Source organism: Pristis pectinata, chromosome 8, assembly GCF_009764475.1.
Source record: "Pristis pectinata isolate sPriPec2 chromosome 8, sPriPec2.1.pri, whole genome shotgun sequence".
In the NCBI taxonomy this organism is placed as follows: Eukaryota; Metazoa; Chordata; class Chondrichthyes; order Rhinopristiformes; family Pristidae; genus Pristis; species Pristis pectinata.
This window is the reverse complement of record NC_067412.1, coordinates 1,339,126-1,357,064: the sequence shown is the minus strand read 5'-3', so window position 1 is coordinate 1,357,064 and position 17,939 is coordinate 1,339,126. Positions and strand designations below refer to the sequence as shown.

Genomic DNA, 17,939 nt, shown 5'->3' with positions numbered 1-17,939 from the left:
AATCAAGACAGAATATGACTTGGTGTAAACCTGTATTCTGTGGGGTTAAAGTGAGCTTGGGCTTTTGAGGTGAGGAAAGGGCTAATAAATTAGAGTGCAGGATGACATAACACAGAGCTATTTGGGTGTGTTTAAAGGGGATAAGGATAAAATACACTGTAATTCTGGGTTTACTTAAAATGTCAGCAGAGATGCCATGATTTGATACCCTTCGTTAAAATTCTCCTTCTCCCCCCCACATTTTGACATTTTCTCTCCCCTCACATAGCCTTGTTTATAAAGGCTGGAGTGATAATGTCTTGACCGACAGATTGAGAAGGCTGCCCTGACTACTATTGAGACCCAGCTACTCGGATTCTGAATGCCTTGCTTCAGTCTCTTTGTCTATTGTGTGAAAGCTGGTGAAATATGAAAAGGTTGGAATGGAAAGCTGTTGCAGACGTGATGGTACTTTGCATGTGATTTAAATGTTGTACGTGTAGTTGCCCTTATTAAGTCATGAGCTTGTTTTTGAGGATTGAAGTATTGTGCACTGTGGGAGTTTGCAAGGCTGACATTTAGGCTGTTGTATACGCTGATAGTTTGGCGTAGCTGAGAGATGCCTATGCCATTGGAATTTGTTTAGGTTGTAACATTTAGTCTATGATGGCACAGTGTGCCTAGAAGATGGACGGGGTGGTGATAGGTAAGAATCAAGGGGCTAAAAGTTATTGGACTCAAGTCTGCTACTTAAGGATTTAGGTTTTAAAATGCAGCAAGGTGAAGAGTGACCGGATAAAATTTTATGTTGGGTGTATGCTAACTAATAAAAAAAACTATAGGTGAAATTATGTATCAGTAGCTTATCCAGCCAGCTACTTTTATAATGTGTACTGTAATAAAGTTTGTAGCTTTTTCTCTCCTTGTTAACCTGTGTCCATACTTCATTACCCAAGTATTAGACAACGCTATTATTGAGTGAAGCTTCACACACATAATGGGGATGTATGGCTACAAAGGGGTTAGAGGTGCACTGAATTAAACAGTGGACAAGCCATGATTCCCATCAATGAATATTTGCTAGATTAAGTGGCTAATGTTACTGGAAGGATTTCAATTCCAAAGAACAGTCCTGACCTCCCCACTGCTGATTGTGTACTTTGTGTAAAGTTTCACTGATGTGCTGTTTCGAACACTAATACACAAGACTCTTCTGTGTCGCTGTTGATGCAGCTGTACCCTAGGTGAAAGCATAAATAAGTGGTGGCTTTCCTTGCCCTTGATGTACAGTTCAGCCATGAGTCCAGTCCCTTGCTAGGATGCCAATTTTAGATGGCTATGAGAACTAGCTTTGAACCAAGGGTCAATTCAGAAGCTAATGCATGCAATAAAAGGAAGGATGTGCGCACTGCTGTATCATGTTCCTCGGGTCGTGTTTCTTGATGTTCTAAAGAGTTTCAAATGCAACCAATTAGTTTAAAATGGGGCCATTGTTTGACAAAATCCCACAAACACTAATGAAACAGCAACGAATGATGGCCTTGCCAATTATACTTGCATCCGTAAATGAATTTAAAAAAAGTCATTGGTCTCTTTCTTCAGGGAGGGATACAGCCAGGACTCTGGGAGACCTCTCACCAGCTTCAAATTGATCTTTTGACACAACCTGCATTTGGTGGAAGGGTCTGGAACCACAATTTAAATGATTTTGGTCCCTCCCTATTGCACTAAGTGTTGGTCTGTGATATGAAATAAGAATTAGGGGCAGTATTAGGCCATTTGGCCCCTTGGGTCTGTTCTATTCAATAAGATTATGGTTAATCCAATCGTATCCTCAACTCCCCATTCCTGCCTACCTTGCTTATCAAGTACCAACCTCTTGATCCTGCTCTGCTCTTCAGTCAGGATATTATGGATCTGAAATATGGCCTTGACTCCACTTTGCTACTTGCTCACTATTGCTCTCCATTACCCATATGGTCCAGAAATCTGTCCCTCTTGACATTAAATACATTGATGCCCCAGCATCCACAGTGTTCTGGGGCAGTGAATTTGAAAATATTTGCCACGTTCTGAGAGAAGAACCTGTTTTTTAGTTCTGTACCCAAGCCTTTTCCTGAGATTATGCCCCTACTTGTAGACTCCTCACCTGAAATATACTCCCAAAATCTACCCTGTTGGGTCCTCCAGGATCTATTTCAAAGAGAGCTCTTCTTATTTTGAGCAGACACCTGCATTGGGAGTCAATCAGACTGCAGCCTTGTGTTTTTTTTTAAAAGAAGCCTCCTGTTTTCAATATAAGACACTAAGATTGTTGGCCTAGTTACTCTTCTCAAATGTGTTCATATGGTGAAATATGGAAACCCTTAAGTCAACATGGATTTACAAATTGTGTAGTATTTTGTTGTATAAACTAGATGATGGAGAAGAGTTAAAGTGCAGTTGGACTGCTGAAATGAGGGAAAGTTGGAGTGCAGGATCACGTAATGCAAAGCTGTTTCATTTTGGGTGTGTCCAGTGGAGATGGGAATAGGATGCATTGTTACACAGGATTGATTGCAAAGAAAGTGACCCACTTTGGTTGATATTCTCCTAGTCTCTCCTTGTTTGGTGTTGGTTGTTCCCATCCCATGCTAGCCTCGTCCATGCGCATTTATCTTGTAATCTGTTTCAGAGGTCCTCGTTCTGATGGCACCTCCCAGAGCTGTGACTTTCCATCAATGTGGATGAGGATAGCAGGTGCATGGACATACCACCAACTACAGGTTTCCCTCCAAGTCGCACACCATCCTGAATCCTAGAATTCTAACTCCAACAGTGTTATAGAGCCATAGGCATACAGCATGGAAACAGGCCATTTGGCCCACTACATCCATGCCAACCAGTGGGCACCCATCCATATTAATCCCAGCTTCTAGCAAAGCATCCTTCCACCACCCCCTGCCTCCTACTACTAAGCCAGTTTTGGATCCAGTTAGCCAGCTCATCTTGGATCCCATGTGCCTTAACCTTCTGAGCAAACCTACCATGTAGAACCTTGTCAAATGCCTTACTAAAGTCCATATAGATAATGTCTACTACCTGTCTTCATCAATCTTAATAATAGGAATGATAGTGAATTGAAGTGGGTGTTAATGTATCTTCGTTAGCTGTCCATATATCTGCAGTTGCTCCTAGTTAGATCTGAAATATTGACATTATTAAACTTTAGCAATTTGTGTATGAATAAGTGAGACAAAGGTGTGCATGTAAATGTGGACATGGTATGCATCTGTCCTGTATTTTCAAACTGAGGGGGTTAATGTGTTTACTTTTGTACCTGCAGATTCTGACAGCCAGAACTATGATGCTGGATTTGGAAATGAAGATGATGTACTGCCCTGTTCTGACGGGTTTGAGGACTTCAATTGTTTTGAGGCAAGTGTATGATTGATTGTCACAGGAAAATATCATCTTCGGTGTTTTGTTTGTTTAAATGGTTCTCAGTGGTTCAATTAGGAGTTGCACTACAAACAAAACTGACCAACATAGTAGTACTGTTCCATTTTTGACCTCTGTGGTTAGCTTGGCTCGGTGTACTTGTTTGGGAAAGTTACTGTTCATACAAAATCAAAGTTTTGGATCCAGTCAGCACTGAGGAACTGTTGCAGAGGGCATACTTTTAAAGAGATGTTAAATGGAGACTTTCTCTGTTCAAATTGAGTGTTAAAGTTATAGTGGAAAGACTGGCAAGTCTTCAACTAGTTTTTTTTCCAAAAATATAGCATGAATGGGTAGTGTTGGTGCTACAACTGGTAACTGTGCTCCACTAGTTTGGGTTCCTCCCATCATTCTATCTTCTAATCTGTGTGTTTGATGTGATGTACCACTTAACCCAGCACTCTGTGCTTATTCCATTATTGCTGCACACTACTATGCAGGAGACTTCAGCAAGACTCTGCCCTCCATTGATGCTCCTGTAGCATTTAAATCATCCATGACTTGGTGTGCAGAGGCTGCCTGCAAGCCTGGTGTTAAGTGGGTGGGTTGAGGGGTGCAGCTGTTCCACATTGGGATGTGGGGCTCATGGCTGCACCCTGACTAGCAAGGTGAACTTTCTTTCACTAATAAGTTTCTTCAAGTTCCTCTTCACTAAACTTTTGGTTTCTTAACCTTTCTGGGAAGTTATTAGTGTCCCTTCCAGTGAAGACAGAACCAATGTTTAATGCTCTGCCAATTCTTTGTTCTGTATTATAAATTTTCCCATTTCTGACTATAAGGGACCTACATTTGTCTCCACTAATCCTTTTCTAATATGTATTTACAGAAGCTTTTACAGTTCATTTTCATATTCCTTGCAAGTTTACTCAACTACACTTTTCCCCTCTTTCATCAAATTCTTGTATTTTTTTGCGGAATATGCAAGTGCCAATCCTCAAATTCAAACATGCTGCCAACAGAAAGCATGGTGCTCTACACTTTCAACAGGTCTGGCTGACCCTAACTCACGAAGCAATTTGTAATGGCAGCACAAAATATTTCAGGGATTAACTTGGGATCTCGGCAAGGGAGTGGAATTGGACTCTGAAGACCTTTTAATGGCAAAATTGTTTCCATCCAGCTGGTGGCAGCACTCTGGTGACTTGACATGGCACTTCAACCTCCATTTGGCTCTTCATTCTCTTAAGGTGCCGATTGTGACTTAAACCTGTGATTTGTGGACGCTGTTGCCCTTGAGGCTCGTTTGTTCATGCAGGAACCTCTAGCAACTCTGCCTCTATTGCATTAACAATTCTTGCTCAGCTGGTTTCCCATGTTTACAAAGCAGTGCTGCTGTAGGTTTGGGTGACATTAAAAAAAATAGTCTGCCTTTTCTTCTCCGCCATGTTCATGTTAATTTCTATACAGGTGGATAAGGGTTTAAACATGGCTAGCAGAGGTAATTGGCATACAGTTCATTAAAATGAAAGCTAGTCTGGGGAAAGTACATCTCTGATCCATACCATTAAAAAGTTCTGCTGATATGTGGGAGATTGCTGCTGTGCTGGCATTGAGGGTACAGAGTGGGACAGAGTGGACCTATGTGAGGTACAGAGTGGATTTGTTGGTAGTATTACTGAGACTGAACTGTGGGACAAAGCTGTTTTTTTGCCCTGCTGAGCTTGGATAGCCTTTAATAGTTGCTGTTATTGTTCACGGGTGCATTATACTTCAGAAATTACAATGAAATTGATAGTGTACCTGTTCCAGGAAGGGTTTTAAACAAATAATTCAGATTATGGTTACTTTCCAATTTCATTTTCAGTTGGATCTTGTGGGGCTGCAGTGGTTCTTTTGTCTGACATTTAGATATTTGTGCCTGCAGTTCCTGACCCCTCTGTGGCCTCCAGTGAGTGCACCCAGAGAACAACAGGTAATGCTTTAGAGCAAGGTTAATAAGCTGAGTGTTTCAGCTTTAAAGGGAGTGGTTAAGAGAGGAACGTGGTGGAGCTGTGGAAGATAACTTACTTTTTTAAATTCACTTTCTGGGTTTGTGGATCACTGGGGAGGCCAGTGTTTGTTGATCATCCCCTAACTGCAGTTGAGAAGGTGGTGAGCTGCCACCTAGAATTGTTATGGTGTTTCTGGTGAAATGTTGGGGATTTAGATTCTGATGATGAAAAATTCCACTGATGTGGTGGGTAGTTCCCTTGATAATATTTCCTAATAGATCTCAAAGTTTGTGATTACACTAGACAAATGTGAAACCAAGTTGCATAACCTTCAACCTTTTCATTTGCCGCACTAAAGAAGTTGTCTGTTATATCTTTTGTTGTTGCCTTTCCACAGCTCATTCATTGGTTTAAGCTGTGCTATTTCTTTCGTTCCTTCCACAACAAAGCTGCTCCTATTAGAAACTTTGCCAGCTGGACTTGTGCAGTTGCATTTTTGCCTGACCTGGGTTAGAGTTCAGATGCTTTTCCAGTGAGTGGAGCATAAAAATCAGGTAGAGATGCTGCCTTTCAGACAAGATGTTAAACTAGGATGCAATTAAAAATTGTGGCCAATGGTCATGTTGCAATCAACATCATTAAACAGGTTAACAACTCATTACTGGTTTGTGGGAACTAGCTGTGCGCAAATTAGCATTCCCATTCCCTACAATCCCAACTGTGACTACGCAGCAATAAATACTTCATAGCCTGCATTTGTTAGTAGCATTGGAGGAGGTCCAAAAGAGATTTATCAGGCTAATTCCTGGGATTGAGGGGATTATCCTATCGAAAGGCTAAACAGGTTGGGTCTGTGTTCTTTAGCATTTAGAAGAATGAAGGGTGACCTTATTCAAATGTCTAAGGTCCTGAGGGGGTTTGACAGAGCAAATGTTGGAATATTTTCAGTAGTGGGAGTTTCGAATGAGGAGACGTAGTTACAAGATAAGACTGGCCATTTAAAATGGAGGTGCGTAGAAATTCTCTTTTGGCAGAGAATGACAAATCTCTGGAACTTCTGCTCCTGAGGATCGTGGATGGATAGAAGTATTTGAGGTGGCAGTAGATAATTTTTTTTGAAAGAGCAGAGAATTGAAGGTTATGGGGTTCTGAAGAGGAGTTGAGGCCAGTGTAGATCAGCCATGATACTGAATAGAGGGACAGGCATGAGGGGCCTGGTGGCCCACTCCTGCTTCTGTTTTCTTGTGAATGAATAGATTGTTCAGTATAGTCCTGCTAGGCTGAATGGCTGTCTCCTACAAGTAGGACAGGAGGTACTAAATCTTGTTACCAGAAGTGCAATTTATTTACTCCAATCAAACTGTTCAAGTTTTAAAAACTGGAAATATGAGAATCTTTTCCCCATTTGTATCATAGTGTTGTCTTGCTGAGACTGAGTGAAAGTGAGTGTTTTTATGGTTCTATAATTTTGCAGGTTGGGAAATAGTGCTGTTTGACCTCTGTGCCAGGCCAGGCACCCTATGAGTCTTAGTTTTGCATTGTTGATGACCTGTATTCGAACAAAACTAAGTCACTTTAAATTGCTCCTGTTGCGATAGGATGTTCAGCTCCATGTTGAGATTCATACTGATGACGTGAAATTCTGACAACTTGAGCAATCACTTGCACTGGTACACTTGCTCTATTTGTTTATTTAAATTTTCAGGATGTGGGTGCTGGTAGCAAGGCCAGCATTTATTCTTCATCCCCAGTGTCTCTGATCGCTCTCTGATACAATTAACTGAATTGTTAGGCACATCAGAGGGCAGTTGAAGGTCGTCACACAAGTATAGGACGTGAGTTACATAGATCCCTGACCTGGAAGTAACAGGATGCTCATTCCCCAAACACTTACTGAATCACCTGAGCTTTAGGACACTTTAACCTCTTCCGGGCTACTTTTATCAAACTTTATTCTCTGAATTTGAAACATAAACTGAATTTGAATTCTCAAATTCTTGAGGTGAGATTTAAATGCATTCTATGGGTTATTAGTCTGATTAAAATGCCTAATACACTGCTGTGTGTATGAAGTGGTGTTGTTTTGCTGGTGAGCTATAGGAAGGGATTAGAGTGGTGCAGGTCAGCTTCAGATAGGTTTTCAGATGTTGTCTCGTGTCTCAATTGGTAATGTTGATGGGGAAATCAGGATAGATCTTGGGAATACCAGTTTTCCAAGGGAGCATTCAGATGGTGAACCTCTGGAGGCTCGTAAGGTAGTGAATGGGTAAGTGGATCCAGTGAAGGCAATTAAACTGTAAGAGTCGTACCAGGGCTCACTACTCCAAGCAAGTAAAAATAGACTTTGGCGTTGATGGTGAATAACTTTTCTTTAAATGGTGATTATATAAAATAAACACCTGTATTGGATGCTGGTATAAACAACCTTTTGGAATCATTTAAACAGCAACTGGATGTTGTATAGGGTCATTGTGGATGGATAGATATGGTGGCCCAAATGGTCACTGTCGGATGTAGTTACCTTGTCACTGTAATGTAGTGCAATAGTCTGGGAGTGATCCAACTTCTGTCCTGGTAACTAGTGTCAAATTTAAAATGCCTGAGCCTGTGTGTTTCAGATGCAGTAGATAAAAATCCTGTTTACACTGTCTACATTTCTGTATGAAGCTATCTCCTCTCTTGCTGCTGTTGGTGTTTATCTCCACCCAAAATGGGGTGTGCTGAAGGGCATTGGTGGTATGGAAAATTTATTAGTAAATCTTCGGAGAGCCACAAATCCCAAGGGTGCCTAAATTAGAGGTATTCACCCCAGAGCAAAACCAGTCTGTAGGAATGAATCATCTGTTCATCTGCAATTATGTGGAAATTGGTTACTGACAAAACAAATGTGGAACAAAAACTGTGGAACCAAAATGAGATGCCGGAGGTGTAAAGTTAGCTTCAAATAAATGACTGGATAGAGTTCCTGTCACAACAGGGAAGAAATTTGTGCTTAATCAAGTTGCTGTTCCCTCCACTCGCTGACGTGTTTGTGTGAATTTGTGTACCTTGGAAACAAGTCCATAAAGTCAAGTTTAAGAACTATATGGAACATTGACTTGATGGTCTTTATTTGAGCTCTGCTAATCCATATATTCCTGTGATCACATTTCAGTTGACTGAAAATTTGCCTGAATTGCGTACACAAGATCCAGTTCCAAGTCTGCTTGCTGCTTAATTTGTTGTCTAGTTTACATAAAGTGGGTGTTGCTCATTAGCTGAATTTGGTTAAATTATTTTCACTAGTTTCGGTGTGATGGTATGGTTTAGAAAGGCTGCACACAAGCAGGAAATGCACGTTAGTCATATAACACGCAGTTGGTTTTCGATACTTGATGAAATATTCAAGTGAAGTGAAGGAAACTGTAGACAGGCCTGCTGTTCCATTAATGTGCAACCTGGCTGGTGCTTGCATCTTTTGGAACTTGTGTGGCAAGACCTGTCAATGTTGAAATTAAGCATGTGTATCAAGGAGAACGCAGAGTCCGTGCAAAGTGGTTGGTGAGTTTGGATTGCTTCATTCAGTGGGATGTTGTTGAGAACTTCAGAACTATTGCTGGCTTTCCATTTGTTTGCAGAAATAGAACTATAAGCATGGGTCGTATTTTTGCTCATTCAGTCATGGGATATGTGTCCCTATTAAAGCCAGTGTTTAATGACCATGTATTCCTTCCAAGTCAGGATGGTGTATGATTTGCAGGGAAATTTTAAGATGGCAGTATACACGTCTGCAGTCTTCGTCCCCAGATGGTGGCCTTGCATTTGTGCTGTTGGAAATTTAGCTTTAAATCAGCACAAGTGAAGAGTGACCAAGTACCAAGGTGTTTATACATTAAATATCCAGGGAGTGCAATGCCAGCAAATGATACTCTAGAAGGGCTGTGTTCAGATTTTCTGATGTACTTGCCAGTATATTCCATGAATACATTGTTCAGCTTTGGTCAATACACAGCAGAAGGGAACACTTGTAATTCAGTAGCACAATCTGGAAATCAGTACTTAAGTGCTTCATGATAATTGTGCTCAGTAACCGTTCATCTGTTTCAGATTGATATTGTTCTGGTCTGAAATGAACTACCTCTTTTGTGTGTTTAATTTCCAAATCCTTTAGTGAGCAGTTACAAATCTTAATCAGATGCAATTTATTTAAGGTTATCTTGCACATTACTTTTGAAAAATAATTTTAATCTGTAGGATTTATTATTTGCTGTGAAATCCCCTCTGGTGTGCCTAAGTATTTTGTTTGTATTTTTCTGTAGTTCTGAGGAAAGCTTTGTTTCCTGTTCTCTATTTCACACCAATTGTTTGGGGTGGGGGGGGTGTCATAAGAGGGACTTCCTTAATATAGAAGAATTAAAATATTCCCCTCTCTCAGTTCCTCTGCTCAGTATGCTTTGGGAGATGCTGCTAGATAGGCAGGCACAGTAGCATAGTGGTTAGCGTAACACTTTACAGCGCCAGCGACCCGGGTTCAATTCCAGCCACTGTCTGTAAGGAGTTTGTACATTCTCCCTGTGTCCATGTGGGTTTCCTCTGGGTGCTCCGGTTGCCTCCCACATTCCAAAGACATACAGGTTAGGAAGTTGTGGGCATGCTATGTTGGCACCAGAAGCATGGCGGCACTTGCGGGCTGCCCCCCAAAAAATCACTACGCAAAAGTTGTATTTCACTGTGTTTCGATGTACATGTGACTAAAGATCTTATCTTAGATGATGATATGGCTGCAAAGTACTTCACAGGTCGATCACTACTATCCTATCAACACTGGTAGTGCAGTGACAGCTTCTTGTCTAAGGCTCCAGGGTTGAAAACTTGTCCAAATAGTGAATATTAAAAGCACTTTGTCTGATCTTAGCTTTAAAGATGTGTCCACTGTTGTTTTTCTGAGTGTGCTGTTGAATACTGCTGCATTTAAAAAAAAGGGCTTTTATGAATTGGTCTTGTGCTGAGGTGCTACTTCATTATAGTTTCCCAGAACGCATTCATATAATCGGATGGACTACACCACTGAATGGTGCTTTATGTAGGAAATGCCATTGAAGACTCCAGTTGTGTAATTTAAGAACAAGAGTGAGATTTTGATCTTCAGTTTAGGGATTCCATCTCTTGCATTCTTTATTGCAATAGGAGGTGGACTTCTGGCCTGAGATGAGTATTTCCAAGAGTGGTTGGTGAAGGGGCAGCTAGAGAAGAGGACAGCAAATGGGGTCTGACAATTTACTTCAAACTCTGAGCCTGACTGTTTCCTGTTGTCTGGTTCTAACAAAGCTTTCACTGAACATTTAGCATTTTGATTGGGTAAAAATGCAACTACAACATTCCTGCAGTTATCAGTTGCTGTATAAATATCTGTTCAGTTCCTGTTCTTTCATTCACCTAAACTTGCTTGGTACTGTCCTGGTAGAGTTTTGTGCTTCCTGGATGTGAATGTTGGTCCTTGTTATTACCAATGTACTTGACTGCCTGTGCAGATACTGCAGGTCTGGCTGAGGCCGGTGAGACACCAGTGACTGGTTAGAACCTCCCTTAGTTCTTAATGATGTCATCAATAAGCACAGTGCTGATTGGTGGATGTGCAAAGGAATCATAAGCCTTAGTATTCCCCTTGAACTTTGGACTTGACTTGGAAAGCCGAAATAAATACCGGAAAGCTTTGGGTAAATTACAGACCTGAATGGTGTTTCAACTGAGGACAACAGGGAAAGGTAACTCCAGGACCTGGCACCTCTGGTGACTGTGAACCTGGTTTGATTTTTATTTAATCTGGCATTCTGTGCTTCTGAGGGAATGCAAAATCTTCTATATAAGAGCTGGTTGCTGTACGTGGTGTATAAAAGAAGGTTGTTTACAAATTGTATTCTGCCTTTGTGACCTGCCAGCTTTATTTTGGCACAATTGCTAGAGGTCAAGCTTGGGTAGTTCACAGATCACTGCCACCACCTACCTACCACCCCCCTTCCCCCACCCCACCTTCACTGAAGGTGACTGCCTCAGAGAATTGCCGTGCCAGGCTGTTAAATGGTCTTGTGACCAATCCTGAGATTGGTTGTTGATCCTTGTCTGAGTTTTCATTCTAACTAGTGGCATTGAAAATGGAGGTGGGGAGGAAGCCATCTAAATGCAGAAAAACAAACTGCTGGAGGAACTTGGCAGGTCGGGCAGTAGAAGGAAATGGACATTCGATGTTTTGGGTCAAGACCCTTCACCTGGACTGGAAGCTGTCCATTGTTCTGTTGGTTTGACATGCCCTGTCAGTCTCAAGTTTGTTCTAATTAGTCTTGTAGATTCTATTTCCTTAAAGCTGAAAAGCACCATGCATATGCTGCTTCTCCAGGACCACCAGCTTCAGAAGTATTGCTCTTGCCTACTTTGTGTTGACTTTGTGAGACTCTTGGATAAAGGACACAAGTGGTTTCCAATCTCTCATTTCCCCATTCTTTAACACAATTTGAAATGGTTGGAATTTTTGCTCTTCCAGTGTGTGCCTCCTTGGGCGGTGCTCAGCCAAAGGCCTGTGTTAAATGCTGCTGGGGATACTGGTGGCAGTTGAACTGAGTTTGGCTTGATGATTGGAGGCAGAGTGTGGTGAGTGTTTTTGTGATTAGTGTACCACAGGGATCAGTGCTGGAACCTTTTGTTATTTGTAATATATATAAATGACTTGGATGAGAATGTAGGTGGTGTGATTTGTAAGTTTGTTGCAGACATGCAAATTGATAAGAGTCACAGACAATGAAAGTTTTCTAAGTGGGATGTAGATCAGCTGGAAGGTTGGGTGGAGTGGTGGGAGATGAAATTTAATCCAGACAAGTGATGAAGGACCTGATGCATGGTCATGACCCAAAACACAAAAAAACACATCTTGTTTTTTTTAAACCATTTTCTCAACCTAACCTGCCACTTTCAATGCACTGTGCATCTATCCCCCAGTCTCTCTGTTTCTACCCCTGTTAGAATTTTGTCTTCAAGTTTATTCTACCCCAGTGTAATAATTCACATTTTACAGCATTAGATTTCGTATGTCTATTCCATCAGCCTATCTAAATATCTTTGGGACCTTCTAAGGTCCTCAAAGTATACTCTGCCTTCAAGCCTTGTAGAATGTGGAAATTGGATTTTCTGCTCTGTGTACCTATCTAAATCATTTTTTCAAAAAGCAATGGTCCTAGTACAGAACTTCCCTCCAATCTCAAACAAAACAACTTGCCTCTCTTGGAAGTCAAAACTGCAAATGTTGAAAATGTGAAACAAAAACAGTACTGGAGATGCTCAGCAGGTCAGGCAGTATCCATGGAGGAGTAGTGTGAACTCTCTCTTTCTGACCTGCCAAGTGTGAGTGCTTAGAGCATTTTTGTTTTCATTAACTTTAAAGTCAAAGTTAGTTTATTGTCATCTGCACAAGTCCATGTGTGCACAGGTGCAATGAAAAACTTGCTTGCAGTAGTATCACAGGCACATAGCATCAGATAAGCAGCATTCACAGGAAAAACATTCATTGAACGTAAATTGTACACAATTTTTACAAGAAAGAACACAATTAGAACAAAGGAGTCCATTTTAGTGCAAAGTGGTCATAATGTTGCTAAACTGTAGCGATTAGGGTTTTGCCACTTGGTTCAAGAACCATATGGTTGAAGGGAAGTAGCTGTGTTTGAACCTGGTGGTGTGGGGACTCCAGGCTTCTGTACTCCCTGCCTGATGGTAGGTGCGAGAAGATGGCATGGCCTGGATGGTGGGGATCTTTGATAGATGTTGCTGCCTTGAGGTGGCGCCTCCTGTACATACTCCTGATGGTGGGGAGGTATGTGCCTGCGATGTAATGGAAACCTTTTTTTTCCTATCAGTCCTTGCAGGCTGTTTCAATCTTAAACCTATTATGAGATACCTTATCAAATGCCATTTGGAAGTCTGTATATACTACATCAACTCCTCTCATTAAGCCACTCTGTTAATTTATCAAAAAATTCCATCAGTTTAATTAAAGGCAATTTGCCTTTCAAGAATCTGAGATTTCTCTGATCAATCCACACTTGTCCAAGTGCCTGTTAATTCTGTGATTATAGCATTAAAGCTTTTCTCACCAACAAGGCACTTGAATGCTCATCATTTCCCAGAAGGAAGATTAACCACGCTGGGGAAATTACCCAGGGATTAATATTTGGTTCCATCGGTACGGACCAGGGCAGGTGAAGCATCTTGTTGCCTTGTTTGGAACCAGTTCTGTGTGGCGGGAAAGGGAAGTTCTACAATTTAATTGCATTTGAAATTTGAGGAATTAAATTCCAATCTCCTTATTTGAATGCTGATATTCGGCTGCACCAGTTTCATTTGGTCTTTAGGCTGGCTGCACATGAACTAGTCAAGAAGCTCCTCAGGTATCAGTGTGAAATTTCATAGTCCTTAATGTTCATCTAGAAAATGTTGATTTGACTGTTAAGTTTCAAGTGTCTCTTTAAGCTAGGTAATAGCTGCATTCTGTACTGAAGTGATGCTGTACCTCTGCAGTGTGGACTCTGGTCAGCAGGGTACACCAACCTCAGCAGAGCAAGCTGAATCCCTCTCTTGGGGAGAGGAAGTGGTTGGTGGTGGTGGGGACATTTGAGCAGATTTCTGTATGTTGCTAAAATCTGCTTGTGTGGATCTATGGCTTGAATGGGATTTGACTTGGCTGTGATGTCTAAGGTGTTGGTATTGGTTTATTATTGTCACGTACTGAAATACAGTGTAAAGTTTTTAGTTGCTTGCCATCCTGACGGATCATTCCATACACAAGTACATAAGTTGTGTGGTTAATGGCCACTTAAGGCACCTGAAGATATTAGCTGCCAATGTCCATAGAGGAATTATAGGGGTGGGGAATCCCAGAGAGAGCTTGGCTCTTGTTTTCTGGCTTCTCTCACTGTTCTGCCACTGAATTAGTGTGGAGGCAGGTCTGCTTTGGATCCAAAGACTGTGGGACATTTGAGTTAGAGGGATTAGTTGGGAAATGAAGCCCTTTAGAAATTATCTTAGTGTAGCGACTCACCATCCGAGCAAGAGAACCAGCTCAGTAGTCGGGTCGTGTGTCGTCAGAGCGGCGAGGCCCAAGATGGCGTTGGACCTTCATCTTCCCCGAGCAACTGGAAGAACCCACGCGCGGGACAAGTTTGACATAGCGCATACGTCATTTCCGTTTTCAGTGGGCGGGAACCGTTCCTTTTAAAAGGCCCGCACAAGGCGGGAAAATCAGTTTTTGTTCTGTAGCCCACGAACTAGTGTCTTGCTTTCACATCGCAGTAGCAGCCGCTACATTAGAAATTTTAAATTGTAGGGAAGGCTAACTGGAAAGAACTAAACAAGTATTGCTTATTAATTTAAAAGTATTTATTGAGATTATATTGTGGTCAAAAGCAATAATTAAGGCATTGAGCGTGTAAAGAGTGAAAGAAATAGCTCTGCTGCCATGTGTGGGTGTAGCACTTTGCTGGGTGTTCATGTAACGCTGGGATTGTGATGCCACTGATCTTATGCACTGGTACCTGGTGGGGAAGGACCTATTTTGATTGGTGGGTTGGAGTTACCCCTTGTTACCATAGCTACAGATGTAAGCCGAGGTGGATAGACCAGAATCCTAAACTAACACTGTCATTCAATGCAACAATGACACAAAACTGGGCGGCTTTTGGAAGATGAGATGGCAGCCAGGGAATTTTTGCTTGTTTCACTCAATGGGTTACAGAAATGTGAGAGGTTGGAGCATCAACGTCGTGTTACACAAGGTGATTCATGAGCTGGCTCAGCTTAAATGTGCAGTGTTGAGTGTGTTGTCCTGACGACATTTGAATCGCCAAGTTGTGTAACCTGGCACCTGAATGCCTTTTTGTTTTAAACAAAAAAAGCCCCACTGTGAAACCTCCTGGCAAGAGGGTGACTTGTCTGTGAGGACAATTGTTATCATGTTCAGCTCCTTCAGACTGCTGACATAAAGTATTAGACTAGTTGGGCCTTGATTAGAGACTGGATAAAATGAGCAAGCTGTGGGCAGGGTGATCCTTGTAAGCTGTGATTTATTTGCTGGGGTACTTGTTAACTTTGAGCTCTCACTGGTTTAAATTCTTTTAGGCTGTTTTAGTTACACATCCACAGGTGTTTAATGAATCATCAGCTGAGTGTGTGTGTGTGTGTGTGTAATGTTGTCTACATCAGTACCTCTGCTTCAAGACTGCCCTATTGATTTGGAAACCAGACATTTTCTGTACTAGTGGGTACTTCAGTAGCTTGCCCTCCCGTCATAAGAACATCACTGATTACTGGATTAAGCACAAATCGCACTAGTTGAACTGTTCCTTTGACTTCCTCAGTGTTAATAAACTTTGCAGTTACAGTGTGGTATTCCAATTTGTTGCTAAGGTGATGTATTACACTGATCTGTTAGTGCTCTGAAGTCTAATGCTTACCTTGCTCCATTTTTTTTAGACTAATGAAGTGACAGACAGTGCTTACATGGGCTCTGAGAGTACCTACAGTGAGTGTGAGACATTCACAGATGAGGACACGGGTACTCTGGTTCACCACGGAACACATGATGAGTTGGAAACTGACAGTGCCATAGATGCCACCTTAAACTCTGAGTTCACAGATACACCTGAAGATCCAGAAAACAGTGTTCTATTTAATGGGACCATGAAGTAAGTTCTAGGATTGTTAACTTTTACTGTCATTTCAATTTGTGCTGAGGGTCTCTTCTGTAAATTAATATCACTGACTGTTGTGCTGGATTAGCACTCAAACTGTGCCGTTAATCTCCTAATGTCATGATTCTCAGAAGCATGAAGGGATGAACATGCTTGGTGCTTGTGAAATTTGCAGTCTCTTTAGATATGGGCACAGCAATGTCTGATTCAGCCACTTGTATGTAACCATGATGCATGTAAACATGATGCATGTCATAGGGTCATACAGCATGGAAACAGGTTCTTCGGCCCAACTCTCCATACCAACCAAGGTGCCCACCTAAGCTAGTCCCATTTGCTGGAGCTTGGCCTGAATCCCTCTAAACTCTTCCTATCCACACACTTATCCAAATGTCATTATTGTACCTTCTCAACCACTTTCTCTGGCAGCTTGTTCCATATGCACACCACCCTCTGTGTGAAGAAGTTGACCCTTTTGTCCCTTTTAAATCTTTCTCCTCTCACCTTAAACCAATGCCCTCTAGTTTTTGGTTCCCTTTTTCCTGGGAAAAAGACTGAGTGCATTCACCATATCTGTGCCCCACATGATTTTATACGCCTCTATAAGGTCACCCATCAGTCTCCTAAGTTCCAATGAATAAAGTTATAGGGTTGGGTTGGGCAGGCTAGAACTCAGGCCCTTGAGTCCCAGCAATATTCTCATCAGTCGCCTTTGCACTCTCCAGCTGATGTCTTTCCTATAATGGTGACCAAAACTGTACACAGTACTCAGTAGTGAATGCCTGGAATGTGTTGCCTGATAGGGTGGTGGAGGCAAATTCATTGGGGTTTTTTTAAGAGGGGATTGGATGGGCACATGAATGAGGGGAAAATGGAGGGATATGGCCATCCTGTGTGGGTAGGAGGGATTAGCTATGTCGGCACAACATAGTGGGCCGAAGGGCCTGTTCTGTGCTGTACTGCTCTGTTCTATGTTAAAACTCCAAGTGCAGCCTCACAACGTCTCATACAACTGCAACATAACGTCTCAACTCTTACACTCAATGCCCAGCATGCCATGTACTGTCTACCTGCAGCGCCTTCAGTGATTTCCTTCTGGAACTGAAGGGGTTTCAAATTGGATACAGTGCACCTGGAGTCTGACTGTTTTGTTTTGAGGCCCAACATTTCAGTGCAGGCTACCTAAAGGGGTTGAGCTGAGGACCTAGTGTTTTTCTTGTAGGTGTAAGTTAAAATGTTTAATCTTTCTTGTATCTTCTTCAGTGGAGGGGCTCTTTAAATGTGTGGGTAATTCAGAAACTATAAATAGTACCTTTTCAAAACATTTGGTTTAAGTGGAATTGATCAATAAACACTGGTGTACTGTGATCTGCTGTGCTGTGACTGGCAGAGTGAGGAAGGGACCCCCACATGATGGTCCAAGGTGGAAGGAAATGTTTGTACAGTCTGGGTCAGGGAAACCAGACATGCCAGTGGTCGACTTATTGAGTGAAACTCTTGTCAGTTGCAAACAGTGCCACAGTGTTCCTTGGAGTTCAACTGAGTCAGATGTTCCAATGGCTCAGTCTTATGGGTTTAAAACAAAAAGTTAGCAAGAAAAGTTCAACTGAAATCTGAGCAGAAGGGTGTTTGTGGGGACCACGTGGATCCAGACCTCGATTACAGCCTTGGTCCAAACATGGATCAAAGAGCAGAACTCCAGACACGAGATGAGTGGCTGACTTTGACATCAAAGGGTAAAAAGAAAATTGACACGTACTAGGGATTAAACACTTGGTCATATTTCCCATAAAGAACAATGACTTGGGGCTGAGACGATTCACCTCCAAATACAATC

General features: G+C 41.9%; 1 protein-coding gene across 2 annotated transcripts in view; it reads left to right on the top strand.

Annotated features, from left to right (window-relative positions):
* Positions 1-17,939, top strand: part of rab11fip3 (RAB11 family interacting protein 3 (class II)) — a 78,348-nt gene that overhangs the window by 30,597 nt on the left and 29,812 nt on the right. For both annotated transcript variants that reach the window (XM_052021181.1, XM_052021180.1), the window contains exons 3-4: positions 3,305-3,396; positions 15,885-16,096. In XM_052021181.1, coding sequence (XP_051877141.1) covers positions 3,305-3,396; positions 15,885-16,096 — 304 coding nt within the window. The remainder of the gene's footprint in view (positions 1-3,304; positions 3,397-15,884; positions 16,097-17,939) is intronic.